This window comes from Chelonia mydas, chromosome 2, assembly GCF_015237465.2.
Source record: "Chelonia mydas isolate rCheMyd1 chromosome 2, rCheMyd1.pri.v2, whole genome shotgun sequence".
In the NCBI taxonomy this organism is placed as follows: domain Eukaryota; kingdom Metazoa; phylum Chordata; order Testudines; family Cheloniidae; genus Chelonia; species Chelonia mydas.
The window spans coordinates 40158684-40181116 of NC_057850.1; the positions used below are offsets into that span (position 1 = coordinate 40158684).

At 42.9% G+C, this 22433-nt stretch overlaps 1 protein-coding gene across 12 annotated transcripts in view; it reads right to left on the bottom strand.

Moving 5' to 3' along the window:
* Positions 1-21177, bottom strand: part of MATN2 (matrilin 2) — a 117637-nt gene extending 96460 nt beyond the window's left edge. For 2 of the 12 annotated variants that reach the window (XM_043539318.1, XM_043539320.1), the window contains exons 1-2: positions 17957-18109; positions 8301-8478 (exon numbers count right to left, since the gene is read on the bottom strand). In XM_043539318.1, coding sequence (XP_043395253.1) covers positions 8301-8478; positions 17957-17959 — 181 coding nt within the window. In that variant the 5' untranslated portion in view covers positions 17960-18109. Of the gene's footprint in view, positions 1-8300; positions 8479-13896; positions 14016-17956; positions 18110-20309; positions 20459-20898 lie in introns of those variants that run through there. The other 10 variants (XM_043539311.1, XM_043539316.1, XM_043539312.1 and 7 more) reach the window with 10 other exon arrangements.
* Positions 21178-22433: the final 1256 nt, after the last annotated feature.

Genomic DNA, 22433 nt, shown 5'->3' on the forward strand with positions numbered 1-22433 from the left:
AAAATAAATTTCCTGCCAATCCTTTTTTCATGATTCCCTCTACACCTATCAAAAATTTCTTTAAGAAATTTTAAAAAGCTATTCAGAGATTCCTATGGTCACATCAGAAACCAAATATCAAAATGTATTGGCTGAAACATCCAGTTGAGATGGGAGGCCAGGCATTACCAGACTCCAACAGATGCTATAAACCAGTACAAATCAGACCAGTACAGGAATGGATTTCTAATAGAGAGAATCCATCACGGATACAGATAAAACAGAAACTAGCAAACCCAATCTCATTATATAATACTGTGCTGGACTTGTATCCCCAAATTCTGGTAACCATGAAATATCACCCATTACTTAAAAGTGCACTTACTAATTGGGTGTAGATGAAGCACTTGACCTAACAAAAGGAGCAGATCTCAGTAATATCTAAGATAAAAAATAACAGTGCTTTCAAACCCAAGATGAATAAGGAAATTTTTAGATGTTGGGGCAAATGTCGCTATGATAATTAGTAGGATTTCTTTAGGGATGGACAATCCTAAAAACAAACAAATACAGCGGATGTATTTAAAAAAGAGAGAGAAAATGTGCAACCCGGGTTTTATGTGCAACCTGAGAAAACACTTTCAGAGAAGAAAGGAACCAACAAAACTATCTGTATTAGGTTTCAGAGTAACAGCCGTGTTAGTCTGTATTTGCAAAAAGAAAAGGAGTACTTGTGGCACCTTAGAGACTAACCAATTTATTTGAGCATGAGCTTTCGTGAGCTGTGAGCTGTAGCTCACGAAAGCTCATGCTCAAATAAATTGGTTAGTCTCTAAGGTGCCACAAGTACTCCTTTTCTTTTTATCTGTATTAGGAAATTTGATACATAGGTTTGAAGTGTCAGCAATCAAGGTTATATCTAGAATGTATAACCTCATGACTATGTTTTTAAAGGACAATCTGGATGAAGCTATTAAGTCAAGGAGTGCAGATTGTAAATATGAAATGAAAGTAAAAGAATGGAATGGGATAATTCAGATGATAAATATTGGCTTTACTACTAACCAAATAGTGCAAGTTCAGTACTTTTTAGTTTACCGAACATATGTTCATCTACCTCTATATAATAAAACATATTATATTGCCTCAGATATCTGTATGAAATGCAAAACAGCCAGGCCCTCTTTCATATACATGATATGGGACTTCTGGATGATACAAAAATTTTGGAAAACCATCCTGAGAGAAATAATAAAATATTAGAGATGAAACCCTGTTCAAGTTCTAAGACATTTCTGTTAGGGCCAGTTAAAAAGTTTCCTATTGCAAATAAGCAAACTATTCCTATTCTTGCTCTTTATAGCAAAAGCAACAATCTTAAATATGTGGACCCAGGCAACAATTCCTAGCATAGGTCACTGGAAAAAACTATTAATAGACTCTATTGTTATGGAAGACTTAACACATTTTGTGAGAATAGTGCCAGACAAACTCACAAAAAATGGATAAAAGTAACCGTGTACTTCACATAGGAAAACAATATACTAGAAATACTGAAATCTTTGAGATGCTTTGATATAGACACAGTAATCATATACTTATAGGATAGTCAAAAAGAATATACGAAGAGGATAATCCCTCCTTCCCCTTAGTTTTCCTTTCTTTCTATTTCCTTGAGACTCCCCCATATCCTTAGAAAACATTCAATTCCCCCCTTCCTCCAGAAAGACAAAAATTAATATGAATGGTCACACCCACCCACCATGTTACGGGTGTATTTAAATAATTTTGGCGAAAAAAGGGTGTGGAAATGGTAACAATATAACAGGATATGGTCAACATATAATAGGTTGCTTCATGCTGTTAACTCTGTATTAAGATATGAATGTAATTGTAATGTCTTACTGTCAATGGCTGAAAATATCAATACATAAAATCTCAACCCTCCTGTGACGGGTTGTACTTGTCCTGCATTACAGCGGAAGGGGTTAAGGCAGCACTCTTAGCAGCAGAAGCCATGCCCCCCTCGATCCTGCTGGACATGCTCCAGCTGCTGCTGAAATATAAAAGGGAGCAGCATAGCTCAGTCTGGGCTGACTGTGGAGGAGGAAGGATGCGCCTTGCTGGCTCCAGCCGAAGAGCAGCCAGGATCCCGGACCACAGGAGCAGGAGACACCGAGGCCCAGGCAGGCGCCCATGTATCTGCAGATGCCCCAGGGAGATTGCAGTCATTTCCCGAGTAGCCCAGAGACTCCAAAGACACCCCAACTTCAACTGCAGGAGTCAAAGTAGGAAATAGCCCAGGGAAGGACTAGCCAGTGTCCCTGCAGCAGTCGGTGTGTTGTGGGCAGATTCTCAGCCACTTTAGTGGTGAACCCATTCACGACTACCAGAGCCCTGGGCTGGGACTCAGTGGAGCAGGGAGGGCCTGGGTCCCCCTACACCGGCTGCCGCCTTTTGGGTAGGGTGACCAGATGACAAGAACAAAATATCGGGACACATGGGGGGGCAGCCACAGGCTCAACCCCCACCAGGGCCGGCTCTAAGTTTTTTGCTGCCCCAAGCAACAACAACAACAAAAAAGCCGGAGTGCCGCCGAAGCAAAATATCGTGACAAATGGCGTCCCGACTGTACATCGGTTGGGACGCGGGACAAAAACTAAATATTGAGACAGTCCCAATTTTATCAGGATGTCTGGTCACCCTTTTTGGGGGGTGGCCCATCAACCCGCCTCCTACTGACTCTGGCCATTGGGCCATGCTGCCCTGCAGCCCTGGGGAGTCCTACTGACTCTGGCCATTGGGCCGTGCTGTCCTGCAGCCTAGGGGAGTCCTACTGACACCAGTCCTTAGGCCACGCAGCCCTGAGGCTGAGGGCACCCATACTGACTTTAACCACAAGGCTACCAAGCCCTTGTCCCACCCCCAGGGTGATGGGATGTACTTGCCCCGCACCACCACCCCTCAAAAAGAAAAGAAAAGAAGGCCATGCTAAGCAGTTTTCTGGACCAAATGCAAGATGAGGGAGAATCGGGACCATGTTTTCTTGTGTCTCTCTTCATGGGATGGGGCTCTATTCATCATGCTACAATACTTATACGTTATAATTACCAGTTCCATGAGCCATCCTACCTTCCTCCCCTAAGCCTACAAGGTCTTACATGACTATATAGATATATCTCATAGCTTAAACATCAAGAGAGACATTCATATGCATAACCAATAACACTTTTTATAGCAACAACCACTTTTCTGAAGTTAGGTCATTGTAAATATTTCACTATATTTATTATATATACACAAACACACACATGCATACACACACATCTATTCTTAATCAGCTCAGTTTTAATAACTTACTGTATATTTGCTACAATTACTGTGTTGTAAGAAACTTTAAAGAAAAAGTGCTATGAAGGAAGTGAATTGGATCTGAAGTGGTTTGATAGCTAGGAATACAGGATAACTTTATGGTGGGGGGAAAAAGCTTGAAATTAAACCAACTTATAGTAGTCCAGCATACCTGGATCAATTTCCCCAGAGTGAATTCCAACAACATCATTGCTACTCAGCCTTTGCAAACAAAATGTATTTCAGATCTTTAAAAGGAAAATATTATTATTATTATTAATAATAATAATTTTTAAAGAGAAGTGGAGCAAAGTAAGCAGCCACAAAACAAAACAAAAATACTCTGAAATGTAGGGGAAAGATTGGGGTGAACCAAAAAACAAGTTAAACACCATGGGTCATTCCTTCTAAAACCCTCCTTAAACTCACTTCTTCTATTAGACCTAATAAAGTATCCTGGATCATCAGAAGAACGTTCATGCCTTACACAGTTACAAGTCTTTTCTTATGATGGCTATGTGACAGCATTTTATACTTACTGTTTTTCATTAAGTCTAGATATTTATCCACCTGTGAAAATGGCAGCGATAAGGAACAACAGAGATTAAAACCCAACCAAACATGTTTCACTGAGCCAGACTCCTAAGCACGATTTTCTCTGAAGTCATAAAAGATAAAATAGCAACCTTAAATAACAGCTAATGTTTCCCATGCAGTCAGCCTAAGAGAGCTTAATCCTTCAATAAATAAACCATCATTTTCAACAAGATAGTGCATCAGTAGAATATACAAGGATTCTAATAGTCTAAGAAGATTCTCATTTCATTATGCGGGGTTTTTTAGATTTTTTTTTTTTTTTTTTAATATTTGTGTTTGTATATTTTAATTCCTGTAAAAAGCACCTAATACTGTAAGGATAAGTTCTTTACACAAATCAAATTATTTAAGTAAATACATTTCTTCCTCCTTTCAAATCTCAGAGCAATTTTGTGGGCTATGCTTCTTCAGGAAACTCTGGTTCATATGCCATTTGGCATGGGCAAGATACAAATTATAGCAGCTCCTGTTCAGGGAACTTTTACAAGGCATTAATTAATGAAGGAAATGCAAGGCATTTTCTGGTCTAGCCCATGAATATACATGAAACTTGGAATCAGACCCTTTGGTTCCTACATCACATTACAATTAATTGAGTACCCCACCCATAGCTCTGTGACCCATATAACATATTGTCATTTATTTCAGGGTTTAACGAACTGCTGTTTCTCTAAATTCACGTAATAGTTTCTAGATTTCAAAGAAGCCCTGTTTTTCGATCCATACAAGTAAGATTCAGACAGTACTAAAGTTTCATCTAGTATAAAATATGGGTGTTTCTTTGGTGTTCATAAATTAGACACATTTTGGAAAGCACAAATCAGAGCTAACAAGAAACAATCCCAACAAGAAATAGTCTATAGTCCACAATCCCAGGCGGCTCATTGGAGAATATCTCCACTCTGACAAAACTCAGGTGCTCCTTTCTCTTCTGCCACTCCAGCGCACAACCAAACTCAACACCTACTTCTTCCTCATGCTTCCGAACACTTCTTCTAAGTGTCCATTCACATCCCCTTGGTTCTTTAAGGTCATGCTACATGGTGAACCCAGGAAGGATAAATGGGGATGTGTGTGTTGGGGGTAATGAGGGATTTAGGTTGGAGCTAAAGGCTGCCTAGTGGAAAGACAGGCTGGCAGCATAAAAAACTGAAGTAGCTAATAGATCTGAGCAATTCCATCAGCTAAATTTGGTGAAATTCAGTTAGGTTATCATGAATTAAAGGAATAAATATATGTTTAATTCTGAAGTTTCAGAAGTGACCTATATCCACAATATCACCATCATGCATGGGAGGGAGGGGTTGGAGTTTCTGAATGTGTAGTTAATGGAACTCAAAGGGGGAAAAATGGCAAAATTTCAGAATGAACAGTTTAAAATGTTTCTTTTGCAAAAGGGAACACTGAAAAAATCACATAGAAAAATTAGTTGTCCTCCGAAGAATTACTGTACCAAATCTGGAGTCTAAATTCACTAATTAAGTATAAAATATAAGGATTTTAGTCCTATTTTAACAGAGAATCAAAATGCAACCTTAATTATAAAGTCAATTCTAATATGGCATATTTCAATTCATCCACTCAGTTAAATTAGATTGTGAGTAATTGAACACGACCCTAACTAATTCATGACTTCCAAAAAGCTGACCAGAACACTATCTTATGAAGTGGGATCCATGATCAATGAAAATGTACTGGGCAGCTCTATAGAGTCCAGCCACTAGCTAAATGTTAGTCTCCTCCACAGCTTCCCAGCACAGCAGGGGAAATCTCTACCCATTTGAAGAAAATCAACATGATGCAAATGAAGGGATTATCTCTGAGTGTCTAAATAGGAGACAATAAGGTCCATTGTCATCAGCTGTTGATTACATTTGGTACAAATTCCCTCATCCCAGCACACACGCCCAGCTAGAACTTGCTAAAAAGTGCAGTGGTCAGACAGCTGTGACAGGACCTCACATAAACATCCTCTCTCTAAACAGGTGAGACAGGGTCTCTCTCCAATGCAATAGTCCCATATCACACATTTATTTGGAGAAAACACACACCAGTTAGAAATAAATTACATTGGTCTAGCACAAGGGTGGCCAACCTGAGGCTGAGAAGGAGCCAGAATTTACCAATGTACATTGCCAAAGAGCCACAGTAATACGTAATACCTTGTATGCAAGGTCTTGGAAAAAATTTTGAAGGAGAAGGTAGTTAAGGACATTGAAGTCAATGGTAAATGGGACAAAATACAACATGGTTTTACAAAAGGTAGATCGTGCCAAACCAACCTGATCTCCTTCTTTGAGAAAGTAACAGATTTTTTAGACAAAGGAAATGCAGTGGATCTAATTTACTTAGATTTTAGTAAGGCGTTTGATACTGTGCCACATGGGGAATTATTAGTTAAATTGGATAAGATGGGCATCAATAGGAAAACTGAAAGGTGGATAGGGAATTGGTTAAAGGGGAGACTACAACGGGTCCTACTGAAAGGTGAACTGTCAAGCTGGAGGGAGGTTACCAGTGGAGTTCCTCAAGGATTGGTTTTGGGACCAGTCTTATTTAATCTTTTTATTACTGACCTGGGCACAAAAAGTGGGAGTGTGCTAATAAAGTTTGCGGATGATACAAAGCTGGGAGGTATTGCTAATTTAGAGAAGGACAGGGATACCCTACAGGAGGATCTGGATGACCTTGTAAACTGGAGTAATAGGAATAGGATGAAATTTAATAGTGAGAAGTGTAAGGTCATGCATTTAGGGATTAATAACAAGAATTTTAGTTATAAGCTAGGCACGCATCAATTAGAAGTAACGGAGGAGGAAAAGGACCTTGGAGTATTGGTTGATCATAGGATGACTATGAGCTGCCAATGTGATATGGCTGTGAAAAAAGCTAATGTGGTCTTGGGATGCATCAGGAGAGGTATTTCCAGTAGGGATAAGGAGGTTTTAGTACCGTTATACAAGGCACTGGTGAGACCTCACCTGGAATACTGTGTGCGGTTCTGGTCTCCCATGTTTAAGAAGGATGAATTCAAACTGGAACAGGTACAGAGAAGGGCTACTAGGATGATCCGAGGAATGGAAAACTTGTCTTATGAAAGGAGACTCAGGGAGCTTGGCTTGTTTAGCCTAACTAAAAGAAGGTTGAGGGGAGATATGATTGCTCTCTATAAATATATCAGAGGGATAAATACCAGAGAGGGGGAGGAATTATTTAAACTCAGTACCAATGTGGACACAAGAACAAATGGATATAAACTGGCCACTAGGAAATTTAGATTAGAAATTAGACGAAGGTTTCTAACCATCAGAGGAATCAAGTTTTGGAATAGCCTTCCGAGGGAAGTAGTGGGGGCAAAAGATCTATCTTGCTTTAAGATTAAACTCGATAAGTTTATGGAGGAGATGGTATGATGGGATAACATGGTTTTGGTAATTAAATATTCATGGTAAATAGGCCCAATGGCCTGTGATGGGTTATTAGATGGGGTAAGATCCAAGTTACCCAGGAAAGAATTTTCTGTAGTATCTGGCTGATGAATCTTGCCCATATGCTCAGGGTTTAGCTGATCGCCATATTTGGGGTCGGGAAGGAATTTTCCTCCAGGGCAGATTGGAAGGCCCTGGAGGTTTTTCGCCTTCCTCTGTAGCATGGGGCACGGGTCAATTGCTGGAGGATTCTCTGCTCCTTGAAGTCTTTAAACTACGATTTGAGGACTTCAATGGCACAGATATAGGTGTGAGGTTTTTTTTTTTGTAGGAGTGGTGGGTGAAATTCTGTGGCCTGCGTTGTGCAGGAGGTCAGACTAGATGATCACAATGGTCCCTTCTGACCTAAATATCTATGAATCTATGAATCAGCCCTCCATCGGCTCCCCCCCCCCCGGCTCCCGGCGCCTCCCACCAACCGGCAGCCCCACTGATCAGCACCTCCCCCTTCCCCTCCCCGCACCTCCCGATCAGCTGTTTGGTGGCGTGCAGGAGGCTCGGGGGAGGAGCAAGGGCATGGCAGGCTTAGGGGAGGGGGCGGGAAGGGGTGGAGTGGGGGCAGGGCCTGTGGCCGAGCAGTGAGCACCCCCCAGCACATTGGAAAGTTGGTGCCTGTAGCTCCAGCCCCGGAGTCGGTGCCAAAACAAGGAGCCACATATTAACTTCTGAAGAGCCGCATGTGGTTCCGGAGCCACAGGCTGGCCACCACGGTCTAGCAGATTGATAGCAAACTCCTTCTCCCAACAACAAACACATAGATCAAAATCTCTCTCATTCCTCCCTGCAGATGGCAGACTCCCTTTTATTATAATTATCCCAGCCAACATCAGGCCAATAAGCCATGCATTTATAGTTTGTGTGTGAGGTAGGCTTATTACAACTCACCAAGTAAAGTACCTTGTGGGTTAGCACCATTTCTTTGGCTTGAAAATGTTGGTGGAAGATGTCTCTCCCTGGCGGAAGCACTGAAAAGTAGAGTTTGTCCAAACAGCAGTAGGAAGCATGTAATCATTTTCTTCATTTTCGTGAAGAAAAAGCAAGATGAACAATCAGAGGTGCAAAACTGTGACAAAGAAAAGAAATGAAATGAACTCTCTGATTAACCAAACAATGTGTACTTATGCTGTGCTCATGGCAGACACCCTGCCCTCCCTTCCCCCCTTCCACCACATACAAACACCCAGACACACTGGTTTAGAATGTCTCTCATATCCATCAAAGATGGGTCTACATAATTAAGTAATCCTGGTTAGCAGACTACAGCTTGGCCTTTATGAGGCTGGTATAAATAGATGACCTTCATAGTTGACATTGTTAACAGATCTACTGCTAGGTCATTCACAAGAAGCAAATAGATGGAAGTCTAGAAAAGGGACTTTCATTCTGTGATCCTACCACTTACTATAAGAAGGTTTGAAACAGCTAAAAACAAAACAAAAACAAAAAACCCCACCCTGTTCAAAACCCTGAACTTTCAGTGGGTGGAGTGTATTTTCTAAGAATAACTTGTCACCTTATACCAGCTAGTGCTAGTAAACTCTCAAAAAATATGCTCGTGAAGAGTTGTTATGGATTTGGTGGAAGGAAGACAGACACCCACACACGTATGAATTTCAGGAAAATAGCTATATTGGCTGCACCTTTCATACTTCACTTCTCAATTCCTTTTCTCGTTTACACAGGGCCGAAGGTTCCTGAGATTTTTTGCCACTACTTCTGGTCCATGGCACAGATTTGAAGATCACAGAGGTCCAGTCTTTTTCTCTTCAAACTTCCTGTTGACAGAGTCTTTCCATAGTATTCTCAGTCTTCCATGTCCTTTCTTGCTGTCCTCTTCCTGATCATACTTTTCCCATTCTTATCACATGTACAGCCCACTCCAAACATGCCCTCTCCGGCCTGTGACAGAGTCACAAGTTCCTCTTCCCCATGCACTCATTCTCCTCAGAATATTATTTTCTACTACCTGTATCTTCTTTTCTTCCATCTCTGTAAGACCCACCATTTCCAAACCATAGAGCAGGCACGGGCAAACACACTCAGCATACATTTTTCCTTTCAGTTTGTTACTTACTTGCCAGTCCCACAGAACTCCTGCCATCTTTTTCAATGCCACCCATGTGCATTGATTCCTCTTTTCAATTCTCCAGATCTCTCTCCGATGGCACTAAGTACACAAATTCTGTCTTCTGATTCAACTTCTCTCCTGAAACTTCAAATCAGAAGCTCTTCTTCCACCTCCCTTACTTGCATAATTTCAGTATTCTTTGTGATTACCTTCAAACCATGGCCTTAAAACACAGACGTCTGCTCTGATACCTTATTTACCAATTACTTTTTGCTGTCAGCCAAAAGGGCTAAGTCATCACTGTACATAAGTTTTCCCTGCGTCTCCAGAGGCTTGGTTCTCCTGCTCATTAACACCATAACTAGGATGAAGAGAAGCAAATCAGTACACTGCCTTGTCTCAATCACACTGTCACCTCAGAACTGTCTGAAATTCCATACATTGTCATCACCTGAGCCCTGGATCCTTGATACAGCTCCTCTATCACCACCAGTTCTTGAAGTCCTCCTACCATCTCTCTCAATGCCCCAAACACCAACTCCTGCGGAATCAAGCCATACCCTTTCTCAAGATCAACAAATGCTACATAGCAGTTATGCCGTCCATTTACACTACTTTCAAACTTCTGTCTCATTGCAAATATTGAGTCTATAGTACTCCTTCCCTTCCTAAAGCCATGTTGCTCCTCTCCTATATTGTCCTTCACCTTGCACCTCAGCCTTGCTTCCAAAACTCTCTCAAGGACTTTGAGAGGCTGACGTAACAGGGTGATGTCCCAATAGGTGGTTGAATCATTTGCATCACCCTGACCCTTCCAAAGAGGCACAATCAATCCTGTTCTCCAGTCATATGGTATTCTAGCTTGAATCCAGCAAACAAATAATAATCCATGAAGCCACTTTATTCTAGTATCTCCAGCTGCCTTGATCATATCATCAGTTCTCATCTTCACCAGCTAGTTTATGATTTTTTGCCATATTCAGTGCTTCTTCTACCTCTTCTAGAGAGATCAATACCTTTTGAGGCTTCCCCATAATTGTCAATGATGCTTGCTCGTGTAACTTTCTCTTCTCATTTAACAGCTTCCATACTGCTGTAACCTCTGTAGGGTTAATCACCACACAGTTCCCATTCTACACACAAAGATTTATTCATATCTTGTGTTTCATGATTCCTTGTTTTTTTTTGCCAACCTATAACCAATTTCCTGACATCATCTTCCACCAACTTTCTTTTTAATTCCTCTTCAGCCTTCATTCTTGCCTTAGCAACTGCTTTTTTAACCTCTTTTTGCCAGTATGTATGCATTTTTTTAATTGTCTGATTATCACAACCTGCTTCCTAAAACTCTTGGAATAATTCTTGGCTGCACCTTTATGAACATAAAATCCATCTGTAATGCCCAAGAGACATGAAGGTAGGCCTTGTAAGCTAAACTTGAGGCCATTCTACCCTTTCCTAAATGGTTGACAAGGGATTCCAAATATCCAGCCGCAAGGTTCCATCATGGTGCGACCGGCACCCCAGAGGTCATCCAGATAAATTTTTAATGCCTACCAGTACAAAACAGCAAATCGTTCATGCTGAGATTGTACCACTATTAAGCCTTCATCAGTCCTGACTGGTTAACTTTTTCCCTGAAGGGGACTGAGTTCTCCTACCTCCCAAGTGCCAGTGAGAAACCATGTACCTCTATCCACTCACAATCCAAATTTCAACCTAATCATTTTGCAAGGACTACCTGACACAATATACCACTATGCCCTGACATACTTGGCACCGAAAGGAGGTGGGGGGGAAATTCTGACCACTCTAGTCTGGCTTCTGGAGACTTCTGCTACTGCTACTCAGCCCGATCTTCTTTGACTCTAATCAACACCATTCCATTCCCTGATATCCCATATTGCCCCCAAAATAGATTATGTCTGGTCATCCACAGTTCCCTTACATGGCACTGATAAGGAGCATAAGCTGGTTCCAGTGCACACCCTCATTGCTTTCCTACGTGATCCTGACTGCACCCTATTTGAATCCCAGCCCTCCCCATTTTTGGCCAACCACCTCCAAATCCAGAACATGATGCTGTGGTCAATGGTTCTTACAACATGAGGGGCACCCAGTTCAGAAAGCACAAGGAAAGAAGTTGAGAGGTGAGGTAATACATCCCAGGAATCACCCCCCAACATCAACTGCTGGCTACCCATACTTCATCACCAAGGAGCCTTGCCTCGATAGCTGGCATGGTGATATCAGTGCAGAAAAAATGGGTTTAGTTTACTCAAGAGGTGGTTATATGAGGAAAGAGTCTTATGAAAAATGGCAAGGATCTGGTAATGGGTAAGGAGAGGTCTCATCCACATGGAGCAACAAGCTGGCAAATTTCACAGGCAACATTAAATCTCATAAGCACTTTTTAATGGCAATTATCGTCTAAACAATGCTTCATAAGATGCTAGAAATGTTTTATTTAGTACACGATCCCAAACCTGACATGCAGAATCATATAGGGCTCCAGTCCTATCCCAGAAGCTAGCAAACTAAGGGTCCCAATTCTGTGAGGCTTAGAGTAAGTATTGGGAATCAATGGATGTTCAGCAGCCATCACAGGAGATACACAGTACCATATAGGATAGGGCGCTAAATCTGTCCCTCTGAAGATGAGACCCAGCAATGTGGTTATTCATGTTATGGCCCATCATCCACTCATGATCTGTCCTTGTGTCCCTGTCCACTCCACTGCAACCAGACTCAGCCTCTGACCAGCAGCCATGCAACAGGCCTTAGAAGCCGTGGATCTCTCTACTGGGGCTGGGTTTTTTCGGTGTCTGCCCCAACTCTCCCTCAACTGCTTTCATACCAGGTCCCTAATGCAGAGAATGGGGTGCAAATGTGGCCCCTTTTCTTAGTAGCAGCAGAATTTGGGGCCTTGCAGGCCAGTTTTCCCTCTGAAGTAGAGATCAGTGAGGCAGACTCAGGTATTTCCTTACTGTAATTTGTTTCCTTGAACAGGGATGAGACAAATTTACTCTTGGCACAATGCTATTCAGTTTCTTTTATTAGTGGCCTGGAAAAAATATAAAATCATTGTTGTTAAAGTTTACAGATGACAAAAATTGTTGGAGTGATAAATAATGCCTGGTCAGTTCTATAGAGCTGTCTGTATTATATGGTAAACTGGGCTCACTCAAACATGCAAGGAGATGTTTGTAGGAACCAAGAACATAGGTAACACTTATAGGATGATGGACTATTGTTTGGAAAGCACTGACTCAAAAGGACTTAGGAACTTTTGAAAATTGGAGCCTAAGTGCCATTGACAGTCAATGGGATTTAGGCTCCTCGATGCATAAGTGACTTTTGAAAATAGGACTTAGGTGCTTTTGAAAATTTTATCTTAGGGATCATGGTGGATAACTATCTAAACATGAGCTAACAGTGTGATGTGATGGCTAAAGGAAGCAAATGTGATCTTCAGATGCATAAGCAGGGAAATATTGAGTAGAAGTAGGGAGATTCTCTATCACTTGAAATTTTTAAATGAAGACTACATATATTTCTAAAAGATAAGCTATCACTAAACCAGGAGTTATGGACTCAATGCAAGATTCACTTGGTGGGCCTGTGCTATGCAGGAGGTCAGACGAGATGATCATAGTAGTCCCTTCTGGTTTTAAAAATCTATGAATACAGCACAGAAGCAACAATCTCTTTCAGAAACTTAAGTAAAGGAACTTCTCCCCGTTCCCGGAAGCAGCTATCTTGCACCTCTGTCACTCTCCAGGGCCTCAGCTATCTCACTGATCCAACCCATGAGTTATCTGGGAAATCTCTAGTTGAAGGCTCTGGATGTCTACATGGCCTGAAAATGTGAGCCTGGGCATAATCTCCTTGTTTACAGCTGCTCTGACACATAAGGAAACCTTAGCACTTCAGCTAAGGATAATGCTTTAACCCACACAATACACTTCACAATTCTCTTGGTGCAGTTACTGCATGGCATCTTTAGCTCCTTCTATGGGGAGCTTCAACTTGAATGCTTAAAAATCAATGGGCTGTGCAAACCATTAGAAGTAGTGGACATCTTTATTTGGGCTGTGGAGTTCTGGATGCCTACCCCAGCTCTGCTTCAGCTGTTCTCATAGCATGTCCTCTCTGCTGAGAATGGAGTGTGAGGGAAGAACTCCGGACTGACCACAGAGATCCTGGAACAGCAGCTACGAACCCTACAGCATGCCAGATTGGTCACATGACCAATAGAGAAGTTGTGGCTAATATGCTACAACCTAAGCTCCAATGAAACAGCTGGGATATTCTGAGAGTGAGGGTCAGCTGAAGACAGGATTGTGTTTTTCCAGTGGCTCTAGCTGATACTATTGGAGCTTATAGGGAGTTATTCCTTCACTACTTCTTCACCTCCTGCACCTTAGGGGACACCAGCAAGGCACTCAGAGACCTCTGCAGCAGACCTTCCTTTCTCCCTGGATTGCTGCTTCAGTACAGGAGCCAGCCAAGGTATCAGTATCAGAAAATCCTCTTTAGAAAGGCAAAAGGAGCTCTCTGCAGGACAGAAAATGTAGAGATTTCAAGGCATCTTTCCCACAACTGCTCTTATGGTTACTATAGAAACTGGGCAAGCTAATAAGGAGGTGAGTTTATACACAGCAACTAAAGTGGGGTATCAAGCTGAACCACCAGTGGTGTAATGTGTCCCTCCTACCCCTTCAGCCCAAACAATCGTGGAGACTGGGCCAACCACAAGGCACACCCAGTTTACCCATTTCCCATTGCACCCTTTAATGGGGAGTCTTGGAGACAGTGGCATACCACACTCCTCCCAGCTGAATCACTGACTTTTTTGCAGTGGGGACAGGTCAAAGGAAACCACTGCTTTCTGTTTTCTTCCTTTGCTTTGGGCAAACTCAGCCCAGCTGTAGGGCTGGACTAGCATAAATGATCACTACAGGAGGCTCACAAATAATATGAGCAATCAGACATTTTGTCATAATTCAGGAGAGTAACACAGAGCAACTGTTCCACTAGTTTTGTGACAGTACTGAATCCCCATATTCCTAGTTTTGACACTTGGTAGCTATATTGAATTAACTGGATTTTATAGTGCAGTTTCTCAGAAACAACATGAGCAATCACACAAAAAATGATTTTATTTGTAGCAATTTTTAAGAATTTAAATTTTATTAAGGACATTTTAAATAGTCTAACACAGAGGGGGGCAAACTACGGCCCGCGGGACCGTCCTGCCTGGCCCTTGAGCTCCCGGCCAGGAAGGCTAGCCCCTGGCCCCTCCCCTGTTGTCCCCCCTCCCCCTCCGTCACGCCGCCCAGGCAGCGCTCTAGGCGGCGGGGCTGCGCACTCCTGCAGGCAGCGCAGCAGTGTGTCTGGCTCTGGCCGGGTGGTGCAGCTCCCAGAAATGCTGCTCTGAGCGGCATGGTAAGGGGGCCGGGGCAAGGGGTCCCCAGGGGCAGCCAGGGGACAGGGAGCAGGGGGTGGTTGGATAGGTGTGGGAGTCCCAGGGGGCCTGTCAGGGGGAGGTTGGATGGGGCGGAAGTTCTGGGGGGGCGGTCAGGGGAAGGGGAACAGGGGGGTTGGAAAGGCATGAGAGTCCCGGGGGGCCTGTCAGGCATGAGAGTCCTGGGGGGCGGTGGTGTGGATAGGGGGTGGGGCAGTCAGGGGACAGGGAGCAGAGGTGTGTGGATAGGGACCAGGGGTCCCGGGAAGAGGCATCAGGGGACAAGGAGCCGGGGGGGTTGGATGGGTCGAGGGTTCTGAGGGGGGCAGTCAGGGGGCGGGAAGTGAGAGGGGGCAGAGGCTAGGCTGTTTGGGGAGGCACAGCCTTCCCTATCCGGCCCTCCATATAGTTTTACAACCCCAGCGTCGCCCTCGGGCCAAAAAGTTTGCCCATCCCTGGTCTAACACACACAAAAATCATAAACATAGCTAAGCATGTAAACAGGTACACATCTGAATACACTGCCTGTTGTAATATCGTGCATGCAGCTCAGTCAGACCTACACTAAATATCTTTTCAGTTTGTATGAGCTGATTACAATTAATTTTAAACTATCATGTGGTAAAAGAAAAACTTGGAAAGTTTTTAGAACCTCTTAACTCTTAGTTCTCTCCTTAAAATCCTTACTAATAGTTTTTGACTTACCAATATCTGCTAACCCATTAATATTTTATTTGCATGTTATAGTAATTTGAGTGTAGCTCATAGTTAGAGCTCAAGACCTCCACCAGCTTAGTCACTGAAAAACAATTATAAGATCCGTAAGTTGTATAGAGTTCGGCAAAAAAAATCCTCAGTGATTCTTTATCAGCACTAGGGATGTAAATATCATTTTAAAAGATAACCATTTAAACTATTAAAATTATATCGGTTAACCCATTAAAGGGAGAGGGGCCCCAGCTACCTGGTTTGTCCCAATGCAGCATCCACAGATGCTCCATGCCACCCCAGCAGCAGCTTCCCTTCTCTTCACTGACCAGTGCGCTGTCCACCTCCGCAGCCAAACCCCTTCCAGTGGCACAAGGGGAGGCTGGGGACTACTTAACTCCCCGACAGAGCTGCAGCCTAAACACACTCTCCCTGACCTGCTGGCCAGCCCCTGCGAAGCTCCCAGGGCCAGCCCGGGGCTGCAGGCAGCCCAGGGCTGAGGTCGGGCTAATGCGGCCCGGCGCAGGAGAACCGGTTTGAGACCCGCAATTAACAGTTAGGGTAGGTTAACGGTAAGACTAATACTTACCAGTTAACCGTTTAATATTTTACATCCCTAATCAGAACCTACTAAAACTTTTACCATCTTTACTTTTTACTGTTGATGTAAAAGGATTATTTAGTTTTCTTATTTTACCATTTTTGACAAACAAGATATATTAAGAAAAAAGTAAAATGAAAATAAAAATCCTTTTTCAATCAGAAGACCAACATATTCCTTACAAACACACAGCATATTATAACATACTCAGCATTTCAGCTTCCACATTGCCATGTCATTGTGCTACATAAATGTCATAGTAACACTTTCTTGCTCACACTCACTCAATTTAATTATCTAATCAACTTAGTGAAAGTGTTAAGTATATTTTCTTTAAGAATACATTTCAAGTTATATTTTATATCACTTCATTTTCTACATCTCTAATGAAATAAGAAACAATAATATAGCATCTGTTAGTTGTTTCTAATGCACCCATCTCTGTGATATCTGGCCCTGTTAATATCACTGTGGCTAATATTGACAACATTATTCAAAGCAACTAATGATAATTTCAAGAATTTCAGAAATTTACCATAATAAAAGTTTACAGTGATCTTGTAAAGCAGTACACCCACAGAATGGTTCACTCTTCACAATTTCCACTGAGCAGGATTTACCAAAGGGGATTCTTATTTTATGACAGCATCAACCACCCTGTTAGTGATTTTTCTTCAGCTGCTGCTTGGACAATAGATCTTTTCATTAAACTTGTTCTTTTGGGGCAGATACATCTGCACTCTCTGGTTATGGGTTTGTGCTAGACATCAGAGTTTCAAAATTACCAGAATAGTAGCACTGTGGTACTGGGAAATTTAGTTTTGTATACTCTGAAAAGGCACTATATTTGTAAAGTGCATATTATGTGATATATAATACAAGTTGGCTGTTCAGTTTTGTCTCCTAACATACAGCTGCTTAGTTACAAACTGAAAGCTCTATTAAAAAAAAATACAGGCATGCTATCTTCTCCATACTAACCCCAATGCTGCTAAGTCAGGTTGAAGAAAGGGTGAAATGAACACCATCATCTGCCTAAAACAAAATGTTCAGGATATGAAGTAGTGCATTCCAGATACTCCTTACTTATAATGAAAACAAAGTTTAATTGTGAGCATGGTTTATCAATGAGAACAATCTGTCATTAGTGGTCTGATTATATGTGAAATAGTGGCAGTTGGTGTTTTCTCCTCACCTGAGTAGCGTGTACCAATCATACTAGATTATTTATATCTGATTAGTCTTCCTCTAGTTTGTAAAAAATGCCTAAAATACACCTTACTATTATATTCTTGGGCCTCAATCCTGCACACACTTAAGCATGCATTATACTTTACTCATGAGTAGTCCTACTGAAGTCAATGGAACTACTTACAGAAGTAGTTAAGCATGTACATATTTGCAGGATTAGGGCCTTAATTGCAGCCTCATATAACCAGCCTGATGTTATATTTTCTTTATTAAAATAGTAACATAGAAGTACGTCAGATTTAGTTTGAATACCATTTTATTTAAATATATATATATACACACACCCACACACACATACATACAGACACACCATTATTTATAAAGCCAAATTTTAAAAATCTAGATTTTAAAACACACATTTGAAGGAAATAGTATAGAATATGATTAAAGCTGTTTTCAGTTTCAAACATTTCAATGTTCATAGAAAAATCATATGCATGTCTCACCATTATTAGAGTTCCTTATCCCTAGATGTGTTGGGATTTGTTAAGACTATGCCTTCTATCTTAGTGCCCCTTATTAGGACAGGCATACCAAACCACATATGATTTTTTTTCCAATCGCTCAAGCTAAACAGAGTCAAGCCTGTTCACTTCTTGAATGGTGGCCTAAGAAGAAAAGCCAAATGCTTCAGAAAGTGCTTTGTAAATCAGGAGGTTGCATTCTTCCCCTCTGAGTTAACACTAACCTAATGTCCAGCATCATGTTAGGGGTCAGTATGATACTGAAATGCTGTCTTCTAAAACTGAGATTCTGACTATTTGTGGTCACTGAAGATCCCACAACAATTTTCATGAGGCTAGAGAGTATCAACAACTGGCCAATTTCCAGATTAACTAAATATATTCTACTTAATTTATATTCCCCTGCCATTTCAATAGGCTACAGTGTTCTTCAGAGCTGTATTTTGTCTTGTCAAAACAGTTCTTATGTTTTACCCCAGAGGTGGCCATGATTCAGCGATGAGCCATTTGTAAAGAGTTTAAGGCTAATATATAACTGTAAGATATCATATATACTTTTGCACAACTATTAAACAAACAGTTATTGTGAGGTCAAATTTGCCCCCAAATTTACATCAGTAAGTAGTAGTATTAAAAACAAGTTTTTTACAAAACCTAAGACCAACGTAAATGTTAAATGTTACATAACATACTGAAGTATGTGAATGGCCCCATAAAACTGGGAGCTTAGTCTTACACAATTCATAGTCATATTGAATATGGGACAGGATACAGAATCACTTCACCCACCACTGAAATGTAGCTATCTGTGTGGGGCAGAAGTGTCAGTTAGTTATTTGACAGCACAAAAAAATGAAGAAATACACTCATGTGCTTTCTTCGGCAAAATACATTCCTCTCCACCTCACTCCCCAATAATAAACAACACAGTTGACACTAGAAATTTAAAAAATCTGTGACTACTCAGGACTTCATAGTTGTCATAATGCTCTGACATGCTGTACACCATGACCACTCAGAACTTTACAGCAAAAACTGGGGACATAATTCAGATTCTCCTACTCCAAAAGCATAGGCCCCTACCACCTGAGTTCAAAGGAGAATCTCCTTTAGATACAGTATAGTGCTTGTTTCAGAGTAGCTGCCATGTTAGTCTGTATCCACAAAAAGAAAAGGAGTACTTGTGGCACCTTAGAGACTAACAAATTTATTGGAGCATCAGCTTTCATGAGCTACAGCTCACTCACGAAAGCTGATGCTCAAATAAATGTTAGTCTCTAAGGTGCCACAAGTCCTCCTTTTCTTTTTGAGTATAGTGCTTATGATACACAGTTGAGTTGTTCTGAGACTATGCAGGAGCAAGCAGTGAGGCTCAAACACATTAGCTCTTTCATTACATACAAAATACAGTCATAAATATAACACAGACGTTGCTAATGGTGTTTTCACATTTATGGGGGATTCAGTGTGACTATTTTTTACTGCCCTATAGTACCTAAGGATAGTAGCAAGGATCTGGTTGTTTATAAGAGAGGCAGGGCTGGTAGAGTCCTTGCTTGAAAGAGCTAAGAACCAATGAATCTTCTTGACTCCTCTATACAAAGGTTTGACAGAATGTGTGGGTTTCTTTTATTTATAATTTCAATTGATGATCTCAATGTTTATTTTTCAGCATTCTTTTCTGTTTTTATTGATATACATGTTCACAATTGCCCAAAAGTATTGGTTTTAAGCATTTTTTCTATTTTTATCCATTTAAATTTTCACAGTTGTGGGAAACTATGGGCAGGTATCAGATGCTGGGGGAAGCAGCTAGTTATTTAATGACAGTAGAGGCTGAGATTCAAAAAGCTAAAGCTTTATAACCACTACACAAATTGTCAACATCACAAGTCAAAATATACACAGTAAATATCCTTTTTAAATCCAGCTCTAAGAAGTTCTCAAGCAGCACTTTTCCTTTCTTCGCCTCTCTGTAAATTTCGAGTATCCTCAATGGAACTATTATGTCACCAGTTGGTGTATGCACCGAAACAAGCTAACGCTGCCAAGCCTAGCTAAGCATCTCAGACCCCAGCGCTAGCCATGGGTAGTGGCTGTAGACTTCAGACAGGGAGCTAGATCTCCAGGACTGTCCCAATCCCCGCCAGGTCAGGAGCTGTTTGGTTCCAGCCCTGCCCTGGCCCCGAGCCAGCCACACTTGTACGCCCTGCCCGCCGGGGAAGGGCGGAGGGACCCGCAGGTCCCCGCGCAGCCGGGCTCTACCCGCGGGGCTTGGGGCTGCCGGAGTGGAGCCGGGCGGGCAGGCAGGCAGCGGGGCAGGGACGGCGCTTACCTGCGGCGCTGGCCTGGCGGCTGCAGCCCGCGAGCCCCGGCAGGCTGAGGGCGAGAGCCGGCGAGCGCCCTCCGGGGAGCCCGGCAGGCCGGGGAAGAGCCGCCCGCCCGGCCGCCCCAGCCCTGTGGGCTGGGGCCGGGGCCGGGGGCGGCTCTGCTCTGCGCGCACGCCGGGGGCGCTGGGCTGGCTGGGGCGGGGGGAGACGCGCGGGCGGGTGCCCCGCTCGGAAGCTGAGCCGGGGGGCGCCCGGTTTCGAAGCTAGACTCGGCTCGTCTCCTCCCGGGCCCCCCGCTCGCCGCGGCGGAAGGGCCCCAACGCCCCTGTGCCGGCCGGGGGAGGAAGCCAGGGGTCACTGGCCCTTCCCCCACCGCCACTCTCTCTGAGCGCCCCCCGAGACACGCGTGAGGCCGCCTGAGGCCCGGCCGAACGTGCTCCCAGAGCCCGCCCCTCCGCGGTGCGGGGAGAGCCCCTGGGCCCGCCGCCCCTGCAAGGGGGCTCCGGAATCCCCTGCGTGACCCCGGGCTCGCGCGGCTGCCTGCTCGGCTCCTGGAAGATGCCGCCCGCCCCCCAGCTCTCGAGGGTCTCAGACCTGGCTCTGCTGAGGAGCGTGCTCGCTTCAGAGCAGAGGGTGGGGGGAGTTCCTGGCGCTGCTCCTTGCGATCCCAGCAAGGGAGAGGCGATTTGTTTTTCCCGGGCACCAGAAGTTCAGTCCAGGATCAGCAGCATCCTCCTTCTCCTAGCATCTGATCTGAGCGTCAGCCATTGGCACCAGGCCGGCGCAGTTAGTGATTCCTTGCCAGGGAAATCCACCAAAGGAAACGCTGGGAAATGGAAATCCCATTCTCCACACGAAGCACCTCCAGGGCCAAAGCAAACCGTCCCCAGGGGAATCATGCGGTCTTCCTGCCCTCAGACGTGGTTTCTCTGTCTGCATGGAGGCTGTGGGAGTTTCTGTAGGGGAAGCAGATTGCAGACCGAGTAAAGGGACCAGATAGGGGTAATGATTGTTTATTAGTTAACACTGGAGTGAAGCCTGCTAAATAATAAATTGCTTAGATGGAAAAAGCTGGACATGGGCTTTATAGCAACAGCTACAACTCTGTTATGCAAGAAAAGACTTGAGTCACTACCTTTGTTAGTCCAAATAACTTGTGATTTCTTCCTTCTGGCAAACAGCGGGGGTAAGGGGCTCAAGTCCAACTGGCAATAGGGCAAGCTAGCCATTCTACCATTGCCAGGTCGGAAGCTTGAAGCAGAGCACTGCAAGTTTAGGTTACAGAGAGCACATATATGAATTGTTGAATTCAAACACTTGGAAAAATTGTCTGTACTTTCAACAGTTACCTAAGGGTAAGCACATGTGTTTTTAGTCATAAAAGCTACTTTCAGTGAAAGATTTGTAGGAGAAACAACTCTGTAAGGTATGCAAAGGAAATGGATCCTAAGTGCATCACTCTGCACGCAGGAACTACAACTGGGAGACTCTAATATGAAAACATGAAAAGAAATATCTTTCTTTCAAAGTGGGCTGTTGTGATAGACCCAGTAACAAATGACAGGGGCAAATAAAACAGAAAAGACAAGACCCTGATCTATAGAAATGGGGCACAAACCATCTGTAAGTCTCAAACTGAAGAGGAGATCTAGATCACTGGGTCGTTAGTCTTTCCTCTATCCACAGGGAACAACAAAATAAAATTGAATATTTAAAGTAATAGTTGATCAGAATTTATTTTTAAAGTGATGAGATCGAACAGTTACTACTGAGTTCTGTTTCATTACCGTCAGTATTTATTTGCATCAGTATTTTCCCAGGAATTGAAATTGGGGAGCAAGGGAGTTTGAATTTACAGGAGAGGTGATGGTTGAGAACATGAGGGTGAAGGTGGGATGTATGACACCATAGTAAAAACTGAAAATGTTTCAGGACCATTTCATTAGATTTAACTCACGTTTTAAGATCATCATACAAATTAAAGTTGGATACTCAAGCCTTCTATGAAGCACTACATCTACATCCTTGTTGATTTCTTGCTGTAATTTTTCACAGCTCTGTTCATGAACTTTTCAAATGTAGTGCATTCATGTTTGGTCACTTCTTGTGTGTCCAGTACTTCCACTCCT